Source organism: Notolepis coatsorum (genome assembly GCF_963971535.1).
Source record: "Notolepis coatsorum genome assembly, chromosome: 10".
Lineage (NCBI taxonomy): Eukaryota > Metazoa > Chordata > Actinopteri > Aulopiformes > Paralepididae > Notolepis > Notolepis coatsorum.
In genome coordinates, this window is record NC_140174.1 from 93,745,538 (window position 1) to 93,766,760 (window position 21,223).

General features: G+C 43.6%; 1 protein-coding gene across 2 annotated transcripts in view; it reads right to left on the reverse strand.

Annotated features, from left to right (window-relative positions):
* Positions 1–6,353: 6,353 nt before the first annotated feature.
* Positions 6,354–21,223, reverse strand: part of slc25a37 (solute carrier family 25 member 37) — a 50,870-nt gene continuing 36,000 nt past the window's right edge. For both annotated transcript variants that reach the window (XM_084323736.1, XM_084323735.1), the window contains exon 4: positions 6,354–12,776. In XM_084323736.1, coding sequence (XP_084179862.1) covers positions 12,247–12,776 — 530 coding nt within the window. In that variant the 3' untranslated portion in view covers positions 6,354–12,246. The remainder of the gene's footprint in view (positions 12,777–21,223) is intronic.

A 21,223-nucleotide genomic window follows, 5' to 3' on the forward strand; every position in this document is an offset into this window, starting at 1 on the left:
TTTTTTAAACTTGTTTTATGTTTCTATGTTCGAGACAAATAAAAATCAAATCAAATATTTGTGTCAACTGGTGTTGTCTTTTCCTTGATTGATTGATTGAAAATTGTATTAACAGATTGCAGAATGGGTACAATACACACAATTGATGCAGACCAGAGAGACTTTTGTCTTGTTTACATCAGGGTCCCCCATTTTCAATTCATCATAACATATGACATACATGACATACCAGATTTACAAATACAGTACCGTTTGTGATCCAAAAAGAGTTTAAGAAAAAGAGTATATACATTTGACGAAGAAACTGTACATTGGAGGTGGGTGGGTAGGCGGGGTGGGGGTAACTGTACATTGGATTATCGACAACCTTACTTGGTTCCAAGAAGAGGGTCTCGTGTATTACTGGGTTAGGACATTTACTGTACATTGGAGGGGGTTGGGTTAGGACATTTACAAGGGCCAGTTTCGAATTGCAGTCTCCTGTAGGTGCTCCTTGAGAGTGGTTTTAAAAGTGGGTAGTGATTCACATTCCTTTACAGCTGTGGGTAGGGCGTTCCACATTGATGTGGCATAATTGCGATACGTGTTTAGTCCCTTATTTGAGCCGAATCTGGGTTTAACATGATTTGTGGAGCTCCCTCTGGTGTTGTGGTCGTGGTATTCACTGGCCTTTTGGAAGTATTTTGACATGTACATGGGTACCTTAGTCGTGTAGTGTATCTTGTAGACCAGGCCCATTGCAAGTTGCTGTACTCTGACAACCTAGGATGGCTTAGAGTAGACGACAAAGTGGGCAGGGGTGAGGTGGGTTCTAGGAGTAAGGTCAAGCAGTAGTCTGACCAGTTTGTTTTGTGATGTTTGTAATTTTGTTTTTAGCGCCTTTGAGGTGCTTTGGTACCATGAGGCGCAAGCATAGTCGTAGTACCCTTGAATGAGTGCTCCTGCCAGGGTATTCTTGTTTACCAGAGAGGAGATCCAGTACAAGAATCTAGTTCGTTGGTTGACTTTTTTTATTACATTGGATGCCATTTTGTCACAGGAAAGATTTGCCTCTAGGATGGAACCTAGGTATGTAATTTCATCTTTCCTTGTGACAATATTGTCACCCACTGCAACTGAGAAGCTGTCGGCCTTGCTGAGTTTGTTATTTGAACCGAAGAGAATGGACTCTATTTTACCCAGGTGTAATGATAGTTTGTTGTCAGCGAGCCAGGTGCAGATTTTGCCTAGTTCCGAGCTGAGGGTTTTTTCAACCTGTAACTTGTTCTTGTCAGAGACCAGCAGGGCTGAGTCGTCTGCAAACAGGAACAAGTTGCAGTCACAAGCTGACGACATGTCATTTGCATAAATTAGGAACAGTAGCAGTCCTAGTATGCTTCCTTGTGGAACACCACAGCTCACTGGGAGGGGGGAGGATAGGGTACCGTTTACCTCCACCATCTGTTCTCTCCCCTCCAGGTAGGATTCCATCCAGCTCACTGATAGACTATCAAAACCAATTGCTTTTAGCTTGTCAATCAGAATGGAGTGATTGACAGTGTCGAAGGCCTTTTGTATATGTCCAGCATGACCATGCCGCAGTATTTGCCAGCGTCCACCTCTTGTTTGATGTGGTCGTTCAAATAGAGAAGGCATGTGTCAGTGGAGTGGGATGTTCTGAAGTTCCGCGAGGTACTTTTTGACCTGTTCGTATACTATTTTTTCCATGACTTTCGAGATGGAGGTAAAAATAGAAACAGGGCGGTCTAATTGCCTGGGTCTAATTTGCTGCCATTTTTGTGCAGGGGGGTTACTCTCGCAATTTTGAAGACTTTGGGTACGTGTGACTGTTTTATGGAGAGGTTTATTATGTGTGCGATGATTGATTGATTGATTGATTGATTGATTGAAATGTTTATTAACAGATTGCAGAATGGGTACAGTACAGTACAGCTCAATACATACAATTGTTAAGGGGATGCAGACCAGAGAAAGACTTTCGTCTTGTTTACATCAGGGTCCCCCATTTTCAATTCATCATAACATATATGACACACACGACATACAGATAGACAGTACTGCTACATCTATACATTTATGACATACCAGATTTGCAAATACAGTACTGTTTGTGATACAAAAAGTGTCCAGAAAAAGAGTGTATATACATTTGACGTAGAAACTGTACATTGGAGGAGGTTGGGTAGGTGGGGTGGGGTTGGGTGGGTGGGGGGGCTGTACATTGGAGGTGGGGGGGGGGGGGGGGGTTGGGTAGGGGGGGGGGGGGACACACTGTACACTGTACATTGGAATACTGACAAAGCCATACTTGGTAATTTACTGTACAACTGTACGACTGATGACTGGGGTGATGGCGGCTGCTGAGTCTCTGAGGAATTTGGAGGGGATATTGTCATGGCCAGTGGCCTTGTTAGGTTGGAGGGCGCTCAGTTTTTTGAGTACCTCAGCTGTTGTTACCATTTCTAGTTTGAAATCGTCTTTGCAGACCCCTAGGTTATAGTAGTAGGCTATTAAAGCATTACATCACGCGCAGGAGTGGGTTGTGAGAATTAGACCATGCCTAGGGGTGGTCGTTAGACCCACGACTGCACGTGGTGTAATGGCTTTTATACAACTGGCGCATTCATCCAACCTTATTGCTATACAATAAACACACATTAATTGAAGATTTATTGAAAAAACCATCCTCAGAAAAAGTAGTTCCCAAAAAAAATAAAAGGGGAAGTTGCCTCCATGTGGAAGCAGCTCGGAAGTGCATCCAACTGTTCTCACTGTCTCTCAACTAAGACATCCAACAAACTAACACATCCAACTGTCTTTCAACTAGACATCCAACAAACTAACACACCAACTTTTGTTTTGTTTTGAACCTACTTTCTATAGAACTTCATTCTTAGATGCTTCTATAGAAAGTAGGTAAAACAAATTAAAAAAGTTTTCTTTGCCCTATATAGGGGGGGGGGGGACTTTTCTTTGGCCTATAAGAGGGGATTTTTTTTAAACCTGCGCTGTTTTAAGTGAGCGTGGATTATTGAATTGATTGATTGATTGATTGCTAATTTTATTACTGTCCGCCTTGTTTCCAACTGGTTAAGTTTAGGCACTCTTTCGAAGTCGCTCTCTTTCGAAGTTGGTTATGGTTAGAGTTTGGAATCAGGGCTGGTGGTCTATCGCCCTGCTCTAAAGACAAACTCTAACCTTAACAAACTTCGAAAGAGAGCGCCTTCGAAAGAGTGCCTAAACTTAACCAGTTGGAAACAAGGCGGACAGTAATAAAATTAGCAATCAATCAATCAGCTAATTTTATTACTGTCCGCCTTGTTTCCAACTGGTTAAGTTTAGGCACTCTTTCGAAGTCGCTCTCTTTCGAAGTTGGTTAAGGTTAGAGTTTGGAATCAGGGCTGGTGGTCTATCGCCCTGCTCTAAAGACAAACTCTAACCATAACCAACTTCGAAAGAGAGCGACTTCGAAAGAGTGCCTAAACTTAACCAGTTGGAAACAAGGCGGACAGTAATAAAATTTATTCAATAATCCACGCTCACTTAAAACAGCGCACCTCCCAGCTGCTTCTATAGAAAGATTATAATAATAATAATTTGCAATTAACCCATTCTCTGCCGGAGCTTATATTCATCCTTGTAGCCTCTCTGCCAGCACTATTTGTCTATGGAGATGTTCACCTTCTTTGCAGGGCTATAACTTTTTTAATTGTATTGCTAAATTGACATTACTATGGCCCATTCAACATCAATTATCTATCGTTCAGGATGTAGGAACGTTTAACTTTTTCATTCACACATTCATACTAAAATACCGTCCAGAGTATAAATGTTTTTATCGTTTTCTGCTGTATTTCATAGAACGTGAGATATAGCCATAAATGCATATATTAGATGATCAAATGCAGTTTGATACCGATCAACGTTATATTAAAAATTTCACATGTACATGATCCTAAACGTCATGACTGGTCATCTGCTGGTGACCGGAGGGGGGGGGGGGGGGGGGGGGGGGGTCGTTTATAATGCAATGACCGACGTTAAATGATTTATGTAGTATGGGTGATATATAGATCAGAGCAGTTTGTATGGTTAATAATAATCAAAAACGCTGAAACTCACGGCAGCTTCCTCGTAGCGATGGGGGATGATACTGGAGCAAAAAGATCGCTATTATGGGATGTTGATCTAGGTGATCCAGTTCCGGTTTGTATAATACTAATATACGTCCAATCATGTTGTTTATTGAGTTATGGCAACGGATCGATATGCACGGTGTCTGGATAGAGTCCCGCGAGCGACAGCGAGTGGCCGGACGGAATAGCGGACGGACTAAGCACTTCCGGCCACTTCCGGTTTTGGCAACTCGCCGATCGGCCACCAGGTGGCGGTATTGAAGCGTTGGAGAGTTGAGCGGAGATCTACAGCACCAGTCAAGACTCCGTGGGTGAAATGTGAATACCATGACAGAAATTTGAAATATTGATCTCAAAGACACTGTAAGACGTCATTGGCAGATTACGCATGGCGAGGAATGACGTGGTAACACGTCATTGGCGGGAGATGGGTTAATCAATCAATCAATTCGCGCGATTTTTATTTTGTTCCACAATGACTCATGACCCATCAATTACATCATCCAACATTGTTTGAGAAACTAACACATTCGCCGTGACAATCGTTTTTCATTTAGTCTTTATGACCCTATCACCATATCCTTTCGTAACATTTACTGTCCGGCGTGTCCGCCATCTTGCTTTCACTTCTAAAAACTTGCATGGCGGAGTGATAGTAATGCGGTTGTGGGCGGGTCCTGGGACCAAGAGCGTGGGGTTATTACAAATACCCTGTTTCAGCCAATCAGAATCGAGAAAAATGCATGCCGTTGTATAAAAGCCATTCTACCCCAAAATACCCTGAGTGGGAGGGTAGTTTATTTACCAGTGTTGTGGCTCTGTTTGTGAAGAACATTTTTAAGTAATTGGCCACATCCAGCTTGTCTGTGATGAGCGTGTTGCCCGTCTTTATGTTTATGTTTGAAAATCTGGTTTTAAGTTTTTTACTGCAGCCTAGTTGATTATTGAGTAATTTCCAAAGTTCACAGGGTTTATTTTTGTTTTCCTCAGTTTTGTCATTGATGAAATTCTTTTTTGCAGTTTTGATCATGGAGTTTACTTCATTTTCTTTACATAAATAAACACATGTCTACCATAAATTGATGCAAAAAAGTCACAAATTGGAGCAAATAAACACCAGAATGCAGGAAATGAAGTGTTTGACGCTCAAAATCCCCCCGCCCAAATGTGGAAACCAAACCTACACCCTGATCTCCCATATAAATTGAAAAAAAAAAGAAGCATGAAGCGGACGATGACTGCCACCTGCTGTGGGGGACGTTCCCATTTCTTCTGTTGGGTTTCTTTGCTTTGGGTCTACTGGGACCGGAAGTGCCGTACAATTTCAGTTGTAAGATGGACTTTGCCTAATAACACTGGTGAAGTATTAAAGAGATGGATGACTCTATAACTCATTCATTGTCCAAGACCTCAGTTAGTGTACTAGCAAAAAATAAATACACTGCAATTCCTCCCCATTTTGCTGATACTCAGTAACTTCAGCAGGCAAATCTTCTTAAGTCCAGTGGAAATATATATTGCTTTTGGTCTCTTAAAAAGGAGGAGGCACATATAGTTTCATTTCAAATCCGTTGTGGTGTGTAGAGCCGAAATGATGAAAATTTTATTGATGTCCAAATATGTATGGCCCTGACTGCATACAGCTTGGAACGTGCAAGACTTGGACAGTGGTTGTGGGAAGGCGATGGGTCTTGGCCGGTGCATGTATTTAACACTAAAACACTAGTAGAGCCGATACTTAACTAGTAAATCCACTGAGATGCTCTACGATTTAAGGATTGTCAGAATAGGAAGTATGACCGACTTATGACTTTTAGACGCCTTGATGTTAGTTCATCTCAATACTTAGCTCTTAGCTCAGCTATAAATAAAAATTAAATGTAGCTGACAAGTCTTGTTTTATATTGCTATTTTGATTAAAAAAAATGCAAAACCCACACAGAAAATAATAATCCTTTCAAATAAACAGATCAAATATATATATATAAATTTTTTCCCATCTAATGCTTCTTGTGGTTGTATTTTGTTTATATAGCTGTCAAATTGAGATTACAATTGTCTTCCTTTATATGAATAGTCATGTTATATTGTTGTTTTTATACATGAAGAGAAACAACATAACAAAAAAATATATATATATATTCTGAAAGTAAATAAATTTTTACAAAAAAAAATTGGTAAAGCTATATTGAAATCAGGAAGAAAACAGCATTGATCACTTGCATTTTTATTTCAGCTCCAGTGTTACATACTGTAGCAGCGATACCACAATTATTTAACATTTTGCATGGTCTTCATTCCAAACATCCTCATACTGTAGATGGCACTCATTATTCATTAATCATCCCAGTTCCCAGTCATTTATTTGTATGCAAGAGTCATAAAACATATTTACATAGTCAACATCAATAAGATGTACATTTTTCAATCTCCGTTAAAATATAAGCTTTTCATTTATCCATCGGGTTCACTCGACATTATATACAATGAAATGATCAATTAAGAGACAAAGTGTTGTAATTCGTCGTTATGAATCAAGTACAAATAAGGCCTCGGAATGTGATTGTGGATGGGATGAGGGGTACGGATAGCAGAAATAAATCACAATATGATTAACTGAAACAAACACATTTCTAAGATGACTTTTGAATAAAGGAATTTGAATGATCTAATGAAATAATTTCAGGCCGCAAAAGTCATAGAACATTAACTCAAATTGGCAAATCAAATAACTTCTAACCCTAATCAAATAACAGTATTCGTGTAAAGAAAACTGCCCTAGCACAACTTGGAAATACACTAAGTGAAGTGTAACAGATTATAAATGGAATCAAATACCCTTACTCTTTACTGGGTTTAGGAAAATCTTTGAGTCTGTTCCTGGGGTTCTCAAACTATTTTAGTCACTGTCAATTAGCCTACTGTAGTAGAGCCATTAGTGAATTCCAGGGAGTGGACCCAGGAATAGATTCTGTTGAACTGGGGTTTTGCATAGATATATTTTCAAAAAAACTTTAGCTTGTTATCAAGCATCTAAAAATGATGAGGGTTGTATTCTGTATTCCGCGATTCCAAATGTTATTTCATTTGAATGTATTTTTATCATTTAACACACATGAATTGTCGTCATTTTAAATGACAACCTGTTAGATTGCATTTCAAGCTTTTTCTCTCTCTCCAAAAATATGTCTTATGGTAAAACCCCATTCAACTGTTCCTGGGTCAGCTTCCGCATGTTCAGTCCATTACTACGACCAAGCTGCCAAAACCTGAGGCCTGCTCTTCCTGGAGTGATGTCACCTGGCAGAGTTCCACAGGGATAAGGCCGAGCTCTCAAGACAAAGAACACGTTGATAAGGTCCATGTCCCATTATCACAACAACCGCATTCAGGTTAAGAATTTGACAAATGCCCCTTTAACCACATGACGCCATGTTGCATGTTTTCCTGTATTTATCACAGGGCTGACCCAAATGCTTCAAAGATATTTAATCACTGCCATGGAAATTGATGCTTAAATCAAGGTTTGAATGCTTTTTTTGTTGTTGTGATTTTCTGACCACTCCTAAATAATGTGCCTACCTAAGAAATAGCTTCTAGTAATAATAATAACCCAACATTAACTTTGAAAATCAGTTCTCAACCTTCAGAAAGCCCATCTACCCCATAGCTTTCACCTACACCCCACATTGAACCTTGATGCGTACGAAGACTGAAGATTAGCTGATAATTGCTACTAAAGCTGTGAAGCCCCCAAAAAATGGTTATGGAGTTATGGGGTCAGCCCTAATGGATAGTAGACACATTCTGAGACAGGAAGGAGTAAGATGGAAGCTTGCAGGTTAATCTTATGTCTCTATTATTACTGGGTATAAAAACATAACATGCTTGTTGCGACCACGAATCACATACTACATGCACTTTTAAAAACCTTGGCTCAAATTATCAAAACATTTTTAGAGGAGAAAATGTACTCACAATTGACCTCTCTCAAGCCCTGCCCTCTTTCCTTGATCCTCCAATCACAACGGTTTAGGCAGGTCAATTGAGTACTAGCACGCAGCACATTCCAATTCTAAAACTGTAGAGAAGTCCGGGCAGAATCTCAAGCAAATTGAAGCGATTGTCTACATCAGACCGGCATTGTGTCATCGACGCTACACTGAGACTCGCCACGCCTCTTTGTTGGGGGGAAAACAACGTGTGTTTGTTCACAATCTACAAATTCAGGACAAAACAAACGCATGTCATGCCGAAGACAATCAAGTCCCAGGAATGGTAATTACGTCTTTAGTGTCAAGTCACCCGGAGATTCATGATCATATTATTAAAATGTTCAGGAGGGGAAATGGGTTGATCTGCTGCAGCTGAACGAGGAAACACAATAGAGAAAGACTGAAGACGGATCAAACCTCACTTTTAACAATAGCAGGAACGGTCGGTGGCGGTCAGTGTTCGACAAGCAAGCAAGCAACTTGAGATAACTTGATGCACTAGCAAAGTTACCGTCTCAAACATTGTAAACCTCCCGCCGACAGTTCCTATACAGGCCAAATACAATAGTGATCTACAGGAATGGCATCTTTGTGTCCAGCTAAAGTACCTGGATGAGCCGGTCTGATGTCTGCACCCATAAGATATAATGTATCAATGCTTCTTTAATGCACAGCAGCAGGCTAGAAGCCAATGCGTCACACGTATTGAAACATAATGCAGAGATAATCAGTTTATTCTCAGAAGCAAATGGGCCCATTACCTTTCGTATAAAATAAGGGGTGGGACTTCACCATAAAGACTTTCCAAATAGAAGACTATTATTAAAAAGAACGGATCTTGTGAATGTAAAGAAAAAAAGATATATATATATTTAAAGTATTTTGACTGGAAACTGGAAACATTATGGGACTAGAAGTACAGAGAGTTTTCACATTTCATAGCAGGTAGGCACCACCTACCCCTGGTCTTCAAAAACGACAGGTTAAAATAAAAACAAAAATAATAATAATTAAGCATAGAGTAAAATACATATCTTTGGGATTTTAACAATTAACCTACCTTACAATAACAATGAATCTATCTCTGAAGGGTCGAGTGAGTGTGCGACTGTTGCAATCGGACAAAACTATTTGGGCGTCAGTAGTAAAAGAAATGGGGGGGGGGGTGGAGAGAGTAAGCATTTAATTAAAGGCAAACAAACAAATATTGGAGCTCGGTGGTTTATAGCAATATCTGGAGGAATGTCTTGACTACTGAGTGGAAAATAGAGCGAAGAGGATGGGAAGAGAGAGAGAACACCGGAAATATTAAATTAAAACGAGACAGGAGAGGAAAAAAACAGACTAAAACCACAGGCTGCCAACCAGCTGATCTGATGGGCCGTCTACTGGTCCCATGGTCACACAGCGAAGCCCAGGTTCATTGGTCAACTGAAGGCGGAAGCCAATAACAGCACCGAGGAGGAGTCCGGCAACACACAAGCAAGATTCTTACACTTGGAACACACACTAGACAGCCTTCAGCGCAGGGAGCGAAATTAACTTTGACTCACCGGCCAGTGGCGGGTAGATGGGAAGAATCTACCCGCCAAGCATATTTCTTACCTGCCAAATTTTGTTTGATTAAAAAAATATATACATATATATTTTATATAAAAAAAAATTTAAATAAAATATATATTATATAATCATACTTGTAGTTGTATTATCTGCGAGACATCGCCACCACGCAATAAGTCAAAATGCTCGCTATCTGCAAACAGCTCCACTGTCTGTGTGTATACTTGAGTAGCCTCCAGCTCCAGCAAGGATTCTCCGGCCCTGCAGCTAGACCCTATATTCAGCTAGACCCTACATTCAGCATGCAAGGATTCTCCGGCGATGCAGCTGGACCCTATTGGTATAAGTTATAACGTTACGGTTCTTTTGTCAAATCACATTCAACATGCCCTCAGCTAGAATACGCATTCAATCAATGTTATAAGACATTGATATCAGGAGCTATCTGTAGCTACTGCTAGCCCGGTAGATAACGTTAAGACAATTTAGTTTACTGGGACAGATAGATCTAACGGGAGCTAGCTAACGGGAGCTAGCTAACGAGGGAACGGAGGTATTATGCACTCGAGTCGACTATTGCTGGAGCATTTGTTGATATCAGCAGCTAGCCAGCTAGATACCGTTAGACAATGCCTCGTCATGTATTAAACTAAAAGTGAATAGTTGACTGGGTCATTGTTTAAACAGTAACGGTAGCTCATGGAGGTCCGATCTCGGATCTAGACTAGAGCAGACTGCCCGCATATCGCAATGGTGGCGTTTCAGGAAGTAAACAAGCCAAATGAGAGCTTCCGATTGGTCATTTGCTTTCTTTCTCATAACACCAGTCACTTCACTCTACTGTGATTGGACCGTTGACTTGAGTGCAATGTGGGACTTGTAGTTTTTTAACAATCTCGCGGCGGAGAAAAAAAAAGACGAGAGAGGCTATAATCTGTACTCGCACAATCAAAATAAGAGTATCGTTATGAACTACATGTCTACACGCCACACGGCGGGCAGCCCTCTAAGTGTCAAGCGCCAAAGGTAAAAACTGAGCGCCCCTGGCGGGCGGCGGGCTTTAGTTTCGGTCCCTCAGCGGAACCCGTGCCTTTTAAAACGTTACGAGTAAAATCCACAACCTTTGAATGAATGCATAAAACAAGCAAAACAGTTCACTCGAAAAGCTAAATATTAAACAACAACCACAAATGCATCTGAATGCCGAGACAAGGCCACCCACCGCCTGAGGCCTTTAATGTTTGATCCATACTGTGACCTGCATAATAAGGCCCTTGGAACAAGACACTCAATATATATTTATGTATATAATGTATATAAAAGCTGCCTTTTCTTAGCAACATATTAGATTCTTTATATTACACTATCATTGTGCGTGATTCGAGAGCACTTTAGTACTGTGCTTAAACAAGGCAAATATTTAGACCGCTACGGTCTACACACTGAGAGAGGGTCTGCCAATCTCGCAGGAGACGACAAAAGAAAACGAGGAAATATGACTGTGTACTGTTGAGTAAAAAATTAAATCATAAAAACTGATATTGACCACAGGTTTGATGTTCAAGCGATTAAAAAAAAAAAAAAAGGAGAGACATCCAGTGGCATTGTGTCAGCCGCGTGGACATCTTGTAACACCACCACCCGACATGACAAAGAGGAAACGCAACAGGATCAAGTCATACATGCCGGTAAGTGATGTAGCCCATGGTTTCCCTTTGAGGAGACACTGTGACACGTCCTCCGTCAATGGGAATGTTAGGCCCTTTTTCTCAACATTCAACTGGAACCAATAATGGTTGGAGATTCCTTTCCTTTTCCTTTTCCATCAAGAACCACAGAAAAAAAAAAGAAAAAAAAAAGAAAAAATGTTGATGCAACCTTCCAACTTTTAAGAAGCACTTTGAAAGCGCAATCGTTCTGCGTTTACCGTGCAGCGAAACTGAGGAATGTTCAAACAGTTCTTTATAAATACGCCTAGGAAATAAAACAAGCAAACAGCCACGTCTTCCGCATCCATAAAATTCAAGCCTAGGAAAGCCAATAAAATAAATAAAATGTTCCCATATCAGAACTATAAACATATAAATGAAGCCAAACAATAACCATACATACAGTCACCACACAAAGAGCTTGGAGGAAAAAAATTAAAAGATGCCGAACAAAGATGGCATTTTCCTATTGTTCCTCTGGTTTAAGAATAGCGACCTCTGTTACATTTCCTGTTTGTGCAACACACACCACTCCCGTAAAGAGCCATGTGCTGTAGGTTGGTGAAATACATACATTGAATAGGTGAGAAGACGGTACAGAGAGCCACGCCCCCCGATCACAGTGACTTCCCTTTGAGACGATGAACGCCGCGAGGGTGTTGCTCAACAGCAGACAGACAGACGTGGCGATGATGAATGGAGTGAGAATGTTACTCAACAGCAGACACACACAAAGCCTCTGCCTCGGAGGCTCGTTGCATTGATTTCACAGGGGGTGGGGGGGGGGGGGGACTTGAGCTTCCAGTCCAGGTGTGGTCGGGTTCCCTTCCGACACTCCTCCCTCCCTTAAGAAGGGCCAGTTCGAGACTGTTGCTCCATCTGCCGCTTGGTCAGAAAGTACTTGAAGAACTCGTACACCGACCAGGCGATGGCGGTGGAGGGCATCTGGTATATAACCCGCGCCTGGACCCCCTTAAAGAAGGCTGCCGCGCCGCCGAGCCGGTACACCGTCCTGAAGGAGTTGGCCATCCCCGTGAGGTGGCCGCTGACGTGCACGGAGTTGAGCGCCACGTTCTCCTGCGTGTTCAGCAGGGTCTTGCAGACGTCCAGCGGGGTGGTGATGGCGGCAGACACGGCCCCGGCCACGGCCCCGGACACGATGTGGCTGCCCGGGTGGTAGTGTTTGTGGGGGTTCAGGCGCTCCTGCAGCAGCTCGTAGGTGATGAAGTGGACCGCCTGGAAGGGGATGTTCATGGTGAGCTGCGTGGTGTAGCTGCGGTAGAAGGCCCCGACGCCCTCGGCACGCGTCACCCTCTGCAGGCAGTCCCACAGGCCCTTGTACGGGGAGTTGTACATCTGCATCCTCTGCTTCACCACTGGGGCACGGCACAGAACAAAGGGCACAGTGTTACAAACAAACCCCTGATAAGAGATTCCTTTATGGAGGGGGGAGGGGAGGTACAGGTATGGGCAGGGTAATAGAAAGACAATAAATATAGGCAATACAATCTGAGAAAAGTAAACAGTATACACAAAGATACACTTACAAACCTGGTTCACACATACCAACTGATTGAGAAGATGGGTATGTGTGATTGGTGAACTTAGATTTTTTATATATTTGTATGTTGTATTGAGATGTATTGTTGTACTTTAAGTGAACATATATGCCTTGAAACATGATTGAGTAGATGGGTATGTGTGATTGGTGAACTTAGATATTTTATTATATAATATTTGTTTGTGTTATTGAGGTGTATTGTATTGTTTTATTGTATTGTATTGATTTTATTGTATTGTATTGATTGTGTGGACACCAGTAATAGTAGCCTATGCCTGTGGCAATGGCTAATGGAGATCCGAATAAACTAAACTAAACCAATACACACATCCACCTACAAACCAATACACACATCCACCTACAAACCAATACACACATCCACCTACAAACCAGTACACACATCCACCTACAAACCAATACACACATCCACCTACAAACCTGGTACACACATCCACCTACAAACCTGGGCCCTATTCCCCGTACCTGGTTCAACTAAGTCGATCAAAAGTCCCATTATCCAGATTCAATTAACCCGATGTTTGAATCCGGGCTTTCCCTGTTCCTCGAACGCTGATTCAGTCTCGTTAATTAGAACCAGACTTGATACTCAGGATAATTGCGCGCTGCCGCCTCACCTGAAAAGACAGCAGGTGTCGATCGCAGAAATCCTGATTTTCTAACGGCATTGATTGATTTAAAACTTTATTAACAGATTGCAGAATGGGTACAATACAGTACGGCTCAATAGCCTCGCAGACAAGTTAAATGCATATCTATAGGCATATTTTAAGTCCCTCATTACCCCAATCAATCAGATTATATTTATTTAAATGTGCCTGCTGGCAATAGGCTTAATGGAATGAATAATCGAATGAGATCTTGCTAGCGAAAATAATTATTTCAACTCTTTCAGAATAAGTATACAAAAACAAGCCCAAAGAGTATATCTAATTGATATGAATTAATAGATACTTATGATATCTGTACTGTATGCGCTTAGGTATCATGTAATATAATAAATACATCGTTCCTAAAGTCTTCAGGCCGCGACACCCTGAAATAACGGTGTCAGAGAGCCGCGACCCCCACTATTATAGAGGTGGTTGAAACATGCAAACGTTCACACGCACACATATGCATTGGAGGCTTTTAACACGCACAATAACTACACAAAATAACACAATAATCAAACAACCATAAAATGAATACATATAGCGTGTTTCATTTAGAAGGCTATAATGTTCAACTCACCTAATGAGATGGATGGGCATATGTCCAGTCTGGGTTTAATTTTGGAGACAGCAACTCGGAGATCATCCTCCACATTCATTCAGACGTGATCTGTACTTATTTTTTATATAAGTCAGTGGAGATAATGTTTTTTCGAATAGGTAGGTATAGCTGTGTGTATTCCCCCTCAATTGATATCTAGTCGGCATCGGAGGTGGGCAGCGAGCTGGGACGCATTCTCCATCAGAAACAAGCGCGCCTCATCCCGCAGCTCAAACAGCTGTCGTGCAGTATGTAGGAAATCCATAGTAGTTGGGGGCCTTAGGGCTATATGAGGCTAAGTTCGTGCAAATTTGTGCAAAAGCACCAAATTTGGCCCAGATGTAGCTCAGAGTATGTTCTAATGATTCAGCCAGGGCGCCCGAGCCAGCGACCACCGGGATCGCCCTGGTGGCCAAATCAATATGGCCGCCCTCCGAAAAAGGTTTCGGCTAAAACTTTTGAACCAAATGAGCTTCAAATAAAAACTTGGTGTCTATATTATGTTTCTTGGCCATTAGAAACACATTGGAATGCTTATATTTATAATTGGGTGTGTCTGGACCCCTAATTTGCATATTTCCAAGATGGCAGTTCCCAGAAAATGAGTTTTACCTTAACTTTTACGTTTCCGTTTCAATATTGACCCATTTCGCATTTGTGTCTTGATTATGAACCCCACACAACAAGATTCAAGCAACAGCTCCTCAAATATCTGCCTGAATGGAGTGAACACAAGAAAGGGAGGGACACATACATCACAAACAAGGAACAAGTGGCTAAGAGAGTAGCTAGAGGTCATGATTCCAAACAGATTGATCAGGATGAGGCGATTATGTTGATGAGGGCCGCCTTGGTTTTACACAAGTATTGCTTACAACCAGGCCACACATTTGACGGCTCCTTCCCATCGACGCTCTCCAGGTGGCTAAGCTGGTCACCAAGGCCATGGCCTCCACCTGCTCCCTTGAACCCTTACCCAGAGTCCTGGTCAAAGCTGGCCTACCTGACGTGTGCCCTACCATCGTGGGAATAATTAATTCCTCCCTGGAATCGGGCAGGGTACCCTCTAGCTTCAAGACAGCCTCAGTCAGGCCCATCCTGAAGAAGCCTGGTCTGGACCCAGGCTTGCAGCGCTCGTATCACTCGGTATCACGCTGTGATACCTCACTCACTGAGGCTGAAGTACGCGCAATCGCGCACGGAAATGTTCCCGCGTGTACGCGCAGTCACGCACACAAAAATCCGCTGTTCCCATTCGTTGTAACTAAGTACCGGCTCGGCGCGGCCACCGTTTTTTCCATAACAAAAGCACAGGTAGAGTAGGCTGACCAAACGTCCTCTTTTGCCCGGACATGTCCTCTTTTCACGCCCTGTCCGGGGCGTCCGGGGGGGGTTTATTAATTCATCGAAATGTCTGGGGTTTCACTGTTTTTCAGTTTCAGTTTCACGGCCCTTTGCGAGCATCTGAAGGCTCGGGGCTGCATTTTTCGCCGAACATATAAATTACCGAATAAAGCGCTATTCGTTGCCGTTCGAATGCCATCTGGATCGCCAAAATCCGTGCCTCGGTTCTCGAGTTACATGCCGATATGTCAGGCATGCGACTTTTTACATGGCATTATCCAACCGGACTCCCGGAGAAGCATGCAGCTGCAGAGCCGCAGAGCCAGCGGCGCTCTCTGGGCCGCGCGCTGACGGCCGCGCTGTGAGGCAATAGTATCCAGCTGCAGGACGAGAGCACCAACACTCTCAGGACCGCAACACTTTAAGACATAGATATAGGCATAGATATATATAGAACACTAGATAGCTTGCCCGCGCTGCCGGCCAATGGAGAGCGACGTCACTGAACCGCCGCCATCTTGCTCCAGTTAGCCTTGAGTGAGAGTGAGTGAGCTGCACAGACAAAAATACTCATAACTCGCTGAAATATTGACGGATTTACAAACGGTTTGGTTTATTACAAGCATTATTAACGTGGCTATGATTCAAGCGGTTTGTAAAAAAAAAACATCTTTTAAAAAAAAAATATATATAAGTATGCAGCAAAAAAAAATTAAAAAAAATATCTGTGCCAAAAAAACTGTGCATGCGCGCGCACGCGCGTGGAGCGTTTGACCTACTGTCAATTTGCCACTGCACCACTGTCTGGACCCATCTGACCTTGGGAATTACCGGCCGATCTCCAACCTTCCTCTCCTAAGCAAGATCCTGGAAGGAGCCGTGGCTGCCCAACCTGTCCAACCATGAGCTCTATGAACCCTTTCAATCCGGCTTCAGGAAACACCACAGCACCGAGACTGCCCTCACCAAGTTACCAACGACCTTCTCATTGCCACAGACTCCGGTCACATCAGCCTCCTCATCCTCCTGGATCTATCTGCAGCCTTTGACACGGTCTCCCATTCCATTCTCCTCAACCGCCTCTCTGACCACCTGGGTGTTACTGGGACTGCTCTCACCTGGTTCGAGTCCTACCTCACTGACCGAAAACAGTTCATCTCCATCTGCAACTCCACCTCCACCCCTGCCCCAGTCAACCAAGGTGTGCCGCAGGGCTCCGTTCTTGGTCCACTCCTCTTCACAATCTACATGCTCCCCCTTGGTCACATCATCTGGAAACATGGTCTCAATTTCTACTCCTACGCTGATGACACTCAGCTCTACATCAGCACCTCACCCTCCACTCCTCTCCCCCCACAGCACCTCGTCAACTGCCTCCTTGACATCAATGGCTGGATGTCATCCAATTTCCTGAAGTTAAATAGCAAGAAGACTGAGCTCATGGTTGTGGCCAAGCAGTCACTGCTTCGGAAGCAGGGCACGAAAATAAAATTTTTTACTCACCGGCCAGTGGCGGGTAGATGGGAAGAATCTACACGCCAAGCATATTTCTTACCTGCCAACTTTTTTTTGATTGAAAAAATTATTATTATTCTTTTATATAATTTTTTTTATAATAAAATATATATATTATAATCATACTTGTAGTTGTATTATCTGCGAGACATCGCCACCTCGCTGTCTGCAAACAGCTCCACTGTCTGTGTGTATACTCAAGTGGCCTCCAGCTCCAGCAAGGATTCTCCGACGCTGCAGCTGGTCCCCTAAACTCTACATTCAGCATGAAAGGATTCTCCTGCGCTGCAGCTGGACCCTATTCAGCAGCCCTCATGCGATGTAAGCCAGGGGCTCGAATACGCATGTTGTAGGACATTGATGTCAGGAGCCATCTGTAGCTACAGCTGGATGGCGTTGGGACAAGGCCTCTGAACTATTTAGTTTACTGGGACATTTCGTAGTGACTAGTGAGCTAACGTGGGCTAACATGAGCTACCTAGCCAACGGAGGTATTATGCACTGGACACTTGCTGGAGCAGTTGTTGATGTCGGGAGCTATCAGTAGCTAGCCGGCTGGATAACGTTACACAATGCCTCATGTATTAAACTAAAAGTGAATAGTTGACTGGGTCATTTTGTAACAGTAGCTAACATTAGCTCACGGAGGTCCCTCTGACTAGACTAACGTCAGTCACGGTGACTGTCCGAGGCTCTGTTTACATGCAGCAGCATACGGAAACAGGTGCGGGAGGGGTAGGAGCAGCAATGCACTGCGTGTCTGTGCTGAGACAGCAAGTGAGAAGTCCGCTCAGAATTGGATCATGATTTTCGGTTTTCACATGACTATTTGATTGCCCGCCACACGGCGGGCAGACCTCTCAGTGGGAGTCGCCAAACGTAAAAACGTATCACCAATGGCGCTTGGCGGGCTCTAGTTTCGCCCCCTGTTCGGAAGGTTGGAGATCTCCTCCTTGAAGTGGATGGCTGCCTAATCCACCCTTCCCCAGAAGTTCGCAACCTGGGCGTCATACTGGACTCCACCCTCTCCTTTCATTCCCACATAAAAACAATAACTTTTTTTCATCTCAGGAACATTTCTAGACTCTGGCCATCTCTCCCGACTCTGTAGCAGAGACTCTCATTCACGCTTTCGTCACCTCCCGTCTTGACTATGCAAACTCTGTCCTAATAGGGCTACCCAGCAATGCCCTTAACAGGTTACAATATGTGCAAAATTCTGCTGCCAGGGTTCTCACCGTCACCAAGTCCTGGCACCACTGGCTTTCAGTCAAGGCCTGCATCATTTTCAAGATCCTCCTCATCACCTACAAAGCCCTTCACTCCCTTGCCCCCCGGTACCTAGCCGACTTCCTACATCCCGCCCCGGAGGCTGCGGTCCTCTGACTCCGGTCTCCTCTCCATCCCCACCACCAACATGCGGACTGTTGGTCCCAGAGCCTTCTCTGTGGCCGCACCCACCCTCTGGAACTCTGAAACATCTGTAATGCTACATCCCTGCACTCCTTCAAATCCCAACTCAAATCTCACCTCTTCACCAAATTTGTAAATTACTCTGCCTGATTTCCCCTTTTTTCATTTTCTTTCTTTCCTTTTGATTATTATTTTGTTGTTACGTTGTTTCCTGTTCCCTCCCTTAGCTGCCCACTCCTGTTAAGCGCCTTGGGTCTCCTGAAAGGCGCTATATAAATTTAAGATATTATTATTATTATTAACTGTCTCACAACATCCGTTGCCGAACTCTTACGAGTGTTCAATGATATCGTCCTCCAGGGTCCAGCACTCCTCAAATTCTGTGCAGCTAATACAGAAGATGCCAACCTGAAACCGAGAACGAAAATAGCAAGTCTCATCACCCAATGTCAGAAGTACAATGCATATGGCGGCAAGACTGACGCAATACGTCACAGCAAGGACAGAGAAATGCCCTTAATTAACTTGAGTGTCTCACCGTGCAGACTGCAGAGCACCTCAGAACCTGCTGGAGCTCCCTGGCTTCTCTCCCTGAAGGCCTCACACAGGTTCTTCAAAGCCAAGTTACGAGGAGGATTTAACATTGAAGAGATTTCCCTACAAAGTGACAGCTCTTGTCTTCTCCGTCTGTCCAGTATTGTTGCAGACAGGCTTTACAGAAGCTGTGGCCACACGACAAGACAACAGGATCTGTATAGATGTGACGGCACACGGGACAAGACAGATCCACTTCACAATGAGACACCGCCATTTTGGAATTTAAAGGAACTAATCAATCAGCAATGAAATAATTTGAGCACCTGGTCCTAGACTACCTAAAAACCGTCATATCATCTCAACTAGATCCATATCAATTCGCATACCGTGCCAACAGGTCAGTAGAGGATGCCATTAGCCTAGTACTCCACCACACACTCCTACACCTAGAAACCCCCAACACATACGCACGCATCCTGTTTATCGATTTTAGTTCAGCCTTTAACACCATCTCACCCAACAAACTATTCTCCAAACTTCAGGACATGAACATCAACCCGGCCATAAACTACTGGATCCTTGACTTCCTCAACAAGAGAACCCAAAAAGTCAAGGTGAACAACCTCACATCCCACTCCCTGACACTCAGCACTGGTGCCCCACAGGGCTGCGTCCTTTCCCCCTGGCTCTTCTCCATCTACACCAACCAACTCATCTCCCTGGACAGCTCATTAAAAAAATTTAAATATGCAGACGACACCACCATCCTCGGCCTGATCACAGACAACGACGAGACCTCATACCGGCGAGAGGTGGACAGAGCAGCGAGATGGTGCTCCATCAACAACATCCTGCTCAACACCTCCAAAACTACAGTTCTGCACAAAAACTCCCCATTCAAAAACTTCAGCGCATCATTAACAAGGCCTCCAAAATCATAGGATGCGACCTTCCCTCCCTTGACTCCATCTTCACCTCCCGCACAACCACCCGCACCAGAAAATTGCTAAGGACCCCTCACACCCAGCACCCCCCCCCCCCCCCCCCCCCCGCTTCAAGTCCATCTTTTCAAAAACCACCCGCTTCAAGGACAGCTTCTTCCCTACCGCCATTCGGACCCTGAACTCCCTTGGCCCCCCTCTCCCCCTTCCGCCCCCACACTAACCAAGCTCCTGACCTGATGGACTAGATTCTTCCATGTGTTTATATTGTGCTGTGTCGTGCTGTGCTGTATTTATGTATTTATTGTGTCATGTTGTACTGTATTATGTATCCATTTGTATCTATGTTCCAGTTTCATGTATTGTAGAGCTATTACACTCTGTACCGATCAAGAATACCACCAACCTGGTTGTGTGGCAATAAAGGAATCTTGTATCAAATGAACAAACCAACATCAAAAGGCACAGGAGACGATGACACAGAACCAGAGGCAGGACTATTTCTGCTTCGACAAACAGATTGCTCTCACTGGTCTGTGGGCTCCTCCTTCATCTCAAAGGAAGTATCCTTGGGTGGCTCTAGCGCGTCCTGATCTTTTTTAATAATCAGTATGTCTCTGGGTAGATTGTCTCCTGGTAGTATAATTAAAGATTGAATAAATGAATACAATAATGATTTTGCCATACCTTGTGATCCTCCAAAGCTTCATCTATGGGGCAGCTGTTGTGGCTCTTGTGTTTTCTGGAGGACTGACACACCACACAGATGAGCTGGCGGTCATCCAGACAGAAGAGTTGGGAACCTTACTGGACTCATCTAGTAAAGCCTGCAGCATTCTCCTCCACTGCGGCTGCAAAAAGTCATGTAGAGGGCGCTGCAAATGCTTTAAAGCTGGAGTCCATTGCACCTCAATATGTTGCTGTGAGGGTGCCTGTACCAACAATGAGGGTTGAGACTACAGTGAGACAACAATAAGTAATCTGGTTGTGTGATTATGATATAAAAATCGTCACTTCTATCCACAATCACTCACACTGGTAAATAAAAAGGACTGAGCACATCCATCCCCATATACTTATATATATTTTTGTATCCACTTTTTCTCCTTATTCTTCTATTTTTCTCCCATCGCAATTTCGAGTTTCCAATTCTCCCATCCCCTGTCTTGAACGTTGCTCGACTATGCCCCCCACTGGTCGGTTGTAGGGAGGATAGAAGCCTTGCATCACGTGTCCCCTC